Source organism: Pelodiscus sinensis, chromosome 4, assembly GCF_049634645.1.
Source record: "Pelodiscus sinensis isolate JC-2024 chromosome 4, ASM4963464v1, whole genome shotgun sequence".
NCBI classification, from domain to species: domain Eukaryota; kingdom Metazoa; phylum Chordata; order Testudines; family Trionychidae; genus Pelodiscus; species Pelodiscus sinensis.
In genome coordinates, this window is record NC_134714.1 from 45804028 (window position 1) to 45810027 (window position 6000).

General features: G+C 49.2%; 1 protein-coding gene across 1 annotated transcript; it reads right to left on the bottom strand.

The window, feature by feature from the left end:
• Positions 1-812: 812 nt before the first annotated feature.
• Positions 813-5579, bottom strand: SSTR1 (somatostatin receptor 1). Its single transcript, XM_075926898.1, has one exon. The coding sequence runs from the start codon at positions 5378-5380 to the stop codon at positions 4175-4177; it is 1206 nt and encodes a 401-aa protein (XP_075783013.1). The 5' UTR covers positions 5381-5579; the 3' UTR covers positions 813-4174.
• Between the last annotated feature and the right edge of the window lie 421 nt (positions 5580-6000).

Below are 6000 nucleotides of genomic sequence, written 5' to 3' on the forward strand. Positions count from 1 at the left end.
CCCTGCACGGCCCAGCGCGTGTGCCAGCAGCAGTGGCTGGGCCAGGCTGGGCAGCGCATGTGCCGTGCGCAGGCCCCGGGCTGCGCACTATTGGCTGTGGCTGGCCTGCGCATGCGCCATGCACCCTAAGGGTGGTGCCGTGCGCCCAGACCCGAGACACCAACATGGCTTGGGCCGGCCTTGTCTGGAGGTCAGTTAGTTCAAATTAGCCGCACAAAAGCAAGTGCTAAAAGTGCTACTGAGAAACACCACTCATGTTTATATGGGCCTTACCCTGCACCACTACTGTAGACTTATTTGGCATGTTTACACAGCAGGACTATAGCCAAAATAAGCTATGTAACTTGAGCTACATCAATTACCTAGCTTAAGTCAAAATGGCTTATTTCAGCTTTGGTGCTGTCTACTTAGCAGGAAGTTCGAGGTAGAGCACTCTTCCTCCGACTTCCCTTATTCCTCACACAATGAGGGTTACAAGAGATGGAGTGAGAAGTCCTCCAGCTTCACATTATCTTGCTGTGTAGATGGAAACTATGTTATTTTGGAAGTTATTCCGAAATAATGCTGTTTTGTAGACATAGTCATATTGAAGTCAATGGTGCAAGGTCAGATCCAGTGCCAACATATATTAGTACAAAACTTCTGTTATGTTAGACAAATACAAATATATTCCCTCTCGATTGTAAATAGAACTTATGCTTTTTGTGGATAAAGTGGGTTATGTCTAAGAAAAATGATGCAGAGAAATATTTCAGGTAAATGCTTTCTTCAGTTGTTACTGAAGACAAGAAGTTATTTGAATCCTTTTCATATGCAATGTGAACAACTTTTATTTGAAATTTGCAAATTGAAAGCATTGAAAATACTTTGTTTTTATACATTTCACATCAGTTCTGAAGGCACCTCTTTTCTCAGTTACTCAGTTATTTGGAATAGTTTTATTGGATTACCCTTCCTTTCTGCAGCAAAACTATAATGCTATACAACTTTTGATCATTTCACCTACTACCAGAGGGTAGCCACATTCAAGATGAAAAATGGCAGCACCACACATTAGCTCAGGATAAGCAATGAAGAATGTTGTTCCAACTGGATACAACACAGTGCTTTAACTGGTGACCCTAGCACCAAGATGACTGTTTACTAAATTAATTTGTTATGACCAGTAGGAAAGAATATATGTTTCACTGTGCAACTAAACACCAGATACTCTGGGCGATCTCCCAGCTGAGTGTTAGAACAATTTGACTTTACTTAGCATGGGAGAAATGAAATCAGAGCGCACAAATTGGTATGTCTGAAGAATTAAAGGTATGGATGTCACACGTTCCAGTATCTTTGCATGAAGCCAAATGACACAGACATTTGCTTAATGTCTCATCAAAGCTGGGTACTAATTTTATACTATTTAAAAACCCTATTAATTGCAGAAAAACAGTAAAAAGTAGATTGCACAGTACTGTTTAATATATCTATTTATTAAGCTAACACTGCATTACAGTATTGCTGGATAAAGTGATAGTATAAAAGCACTGGATTGTTATCTTTTTAAGGAAACAATTATCATGGTTTGAAATGAAGTGCTAAAAATGTAAACATGGCACCCTGTAGTTTGAGTCTGGTTTGAATAATACAATGCCTGTCTTCAGTGAAATGTTAGTAAAGGTTTTAAGAGAGAGAAATCTTAGTATAAAATGAGGTAAAATTAGTAATTACCTTAACAATTATGTGAAGGTCCCTTAAAAAAAGACTGGTCCCCTAAAAAGGAACAGGAAACATACAGATTTAAAAGCTTTCAACAAAATGTTTTAGTAAGGATGTAACAGTTTCCACATTAGCGATTATTTTTAACTAAAAAGGGATGAGGCAGAGCCCCAGTGAAATCAGTTGGAGAGTTTCCATTCACTTCAATGGCTGAGATACTAGAATTTATACATTCACATTGACAATGTCTGATGTTTTGGTGGGAAAGATTTACAAAATGGCCTGATGTTTTTTGTTCCAAAGAAAAGTTCATGCTACAGTTTATGGAGAACCTATAGGAGCCCCCCAAAGAGCTAGACACCTTAAAGTTAAATATTAATGCTGTTTGGACTCATTGCCTATTAGCTGCTAGATTACTCAAGTTTACTGGTGTTTTAGGGTTTTTTCTCCTTTGCTTCTGATCTCTAGTAGTTATGGTTCACATAATTCTTAGCATTATGCTACAGAGATAATTTGCTAAAAGAGTCTGATTTGCCCAGAGTCTAGATATTAGTTCTATTTTAAGGAACTCAATAAAGAACAGACAACAGAATTGCTTGTGTCCCCACAATCTTTACTGTATGTTTAGTTTGGGATAATCTTTAAAGGGAGAAGAGAAATCTTGGATTTTTTTTTTTTTTTGCTTTAGCCACCAGCATTTATCAAATAGGAAAACACTGTTTTTCTATTAGAAAAAATATTCCAAAAAGTGCACGAACAAGGTGCGAAAAGACAGGAAAAAGAATTGTCGTGGAGAAATAATGGGAAAAGAAAGCCTAGAAAAAGGTTATCTTTTTCTCCTAAAAGGAACATCACCCTTTTAAACTGCACCCCTTTGTATGTGGCCGCCAAGACTTGAGTACATAGAATAAACTGCTTCAAAGAGAACGTTTTCACAACACGGTAACAACAAAAAATACAGAGAAATCAAACAATATATTAAACACATACATAACAACAATCAAAATCAAACATATAGTGAATCTCCGGGAATGTAGATTACATTGTTGATACCTAAACCCCGTTTAGTTTAGGAGAGGTGCGAAGTGGAGCTAGGTAATGCTACTGTTGAACTGACAGGCGCATATTTATTTCAAAGCTCGATGAAGGATCTGCAATAAACTTTCCTTAGTCTAGGTGATTCAAACTGCAAAAACGGCCAAGTGGACTGTCCTGCTTTTGTCTCAGTTCATAGTTTGCGTCTTTTTTATTCCTTGTGGGTTGTTTCACGGTGAGCGCAACACTCGCCGGCTAATAGCTTCGCAGCCTAGTGCTCCCTTTAAACTTTATTATTTGCACACCTTTATTATATGTACCCACACAGCCAAATATTTCCCAGTTCAAACATCAACCTCCCCACCCCCGCCCCGCGTCCAATACCCTGCTACATGCGAGTCACGGGTCTGTGTATCTTTTATCAGCCCTGCTGGGCAGCTCTGAGATAATGAAATAATCGCATTTCTTTCTTAGGAGGCCTTTTCGTTCCCATTTCCAGCCTCCCCCTCTCCCCACGAGTGCCACTGAATGCTAAATCTCAATGGAAGTCCCCTCTAGTGGTTCTCTCTCCCCCCGTTGTCTTTTCACATCCTTACCCGAGAGAGAGACAGAAAGAGAACTCTTGCTGGAGTTATGTTGTGTTATGTTGTGTCCCTACTTGAAATATGACTTCATGAGTTTGCCACTGTTGTACGGTAGAAGCTTTTTTTCTCCGTTGTGGGGGATGAAGGTTTGTTTGCTCTTTCTCTGTAGCTGGGTGAAAGGGGACCTTTCCTGTGTCTACTCTGACCAGAAATCCGGTCTCCTTTTGCAGTAATTTTCCAGTCAGTAGTGGTTTCGGCAGAGGGAGCGAGTTAATCTGTGGCATGGAAACTGAGCGATTTCCTAGCTTTTGACAGAGCATCCCCTCATGTTTTATGGCTTCCAAGGCACAGGGGCAAAGTCTGCCGCCAGCAGTGTACCTGCCTTCCACAGGACTGGATCAATTAGACACCGAGCAACACGACCCTGAAAAGAGCAGCACGGAGATGTGCCACCATAATGGCAAGGGAACCAAGGGTGGGGGGAGGAGAGGGGACGAGAGGAGGACACAAGTACTAAAATAAACAAAGTCAACAAGAGACCTCACTGACCCACACACACGCTGATCAGACACAACGGGGAGGAAGCAACGGGGCGAGGAACCTAAAGTCCATCTGAGGGGCACACCGTTAATAATTGACTAGGGGTGTAGTAGCATCAGCAAACACAACGCAACTGAAATACAGAGGGGGCGGGGTGAAGGGCAGCCGGCCAGGGAATAAGGTGTCCTTCCCTTTTCGTGCCCAACTCTGTTGTTTCCAAACAGAAGCTAACACCCCCTCCAGACCCTACCACCCTCAGCCCGCAGTCCCCGGCTGCCTTGCGCCTGCGGGGGCGGCGGCTGCGCGCTTCCTCAGAGGGTGGTAATCCTGGAGGTGCAAGTGCCGTTCCTGTACACGCTTCCCGATTCCAAGTTGTCAGGGGGAAAGTCCTCCACGCTGTACGCCCTGCTCTTCAGGGCGGTGGCGTAGTAATCGACGGGCTCCTCAGTGGCGTTGTCCATCCAGCTGAGGCACAAAAGCCGCTGGAAGGATCTCTTGAAGTTGTCCGAGAGGAAGCCGTAGAGGATGGGGTTGGCGCAGCTATTGGCGTAGCCTAGGATGACCGACAGCTGGCTGATGGTGGCGTCGTCCTGGTCCACGAAGACGTTGACCAGCTGCACGATGTAGAAGGGCATCCAGCAGATGACGAAGACCATCACCACCATCATGACCATGAGGGTGATCTTCCGCTCGGAGCGCTTGCGCTGCTGCCAGCCGGCCTTGAGCGCCACCATGCGCATCTTGGCGATGATGAGGATGTAGCAGAGGCAGATGGCCACCACGGGCAGCAGGAAGCCCATCAGGAAGGTGTAGAGCACGAAGACCACCAGCCAGCGCTGGGTGGGCTCGGGCATGAGCATGTTGCATGCCACCGTGCCGTCGCTGTTGGGCGCCGTGTTGGAGAAGATGATGATGGGCAAGATGATGAGGATGGAGAGCACCCAGACGCCTAGATTGACCATCTTGGCCACGGTGGGCCGGCGGTAGCGGGCCGCCTTGATGGGGTGCACCACGGCGACGTAACGGTCCACGCTGAGCACCGTCAGGCAGTAGATGCTGGTGAACATGTTGATGGCGTCCACGCTGAGCACCAGGCGGCAGAGCAGCGAGCCGAAGGGCCAGTGGTGCAGCAGGGTGGAGGTGACCAGGAAGGGCACGCTGAGCATCAGCAGCTCGTCGGCGATGGCCAGGTTAAGGATGTAGATGTTGGTGGCCGTCTTCATCTTGGCGTAGCGCAAGATCACGTAGATGACCATGGAGTTGCCGCACAGCCCCACCAGGCACACCACCGAGTAGATGAAGGAGATGAGGATGGCGCTGCCTTGCGACTCGCTCAGGGTGCCGTTCGGGGCGCCGGAGGAGTTTCTGCCGCCCGAGTCCATGCCCCCGGCCGCTGCCTCCTCCAGGACCCCGCCGGCGCTGCAGCCACTGCAGCTCCCTCCGCTCCCGCCGCCGCTACTGCCGCTGCCTCCCCCTGCACCGCCCGGGAGCCTGGGGCAGGTGCCATTGGGGAGCATCCTCTGCCCAGCCCTCCCTCCCCTCCCGCGGGTTCAGAGCAGCCGGCGCTGGCCGCCCGCCCGGCTCGGCATCCTGGCGGAGCCGCGCCGAGCTCTCCCGCCCGAGGCTGGCATGGGGGGGGAGGAGGCTGCCACCGCCGAGCCGAGCGGCGCTAATTGCCGCTCTCTGGCTGGAGAATGATTAATAGGCAGCGGCGCGTCAGCAGCGACGAAAAGGAGGAGGGGAAAAGCCCGCCACAAGGCGACGTAGGTGGGTGTCCTTCCCGCCCGGCCCCGAGAGCCCCCGCCCCGCTCCACAGTGCTCAGCTCCCGCCCGCGGCCACTTGCCGGGAGCCGCCGCCTGGCCAGGGGGCGAGCTGGGCCTCCCGCTCCAAGCCTCGGGCACCAGCCCTGCTCGTAGGACACAGAGAGCCCGCAGCCAGGAGCCAGGACCAGCGCCCCACAACGGCCCCTGCCCACACACGCCCCCTGCCCCTGCACACAGAGCCACCGCGCACACTGCCCTTGCGCCAGCACCACCACATCTGCCCCTGCGCACAGCACCACCGCAAACACCCTGCCCCGCTGCACAGCGCCACCACACACACCCTGCCCCTGCACACAGCGCCACCACACACAGT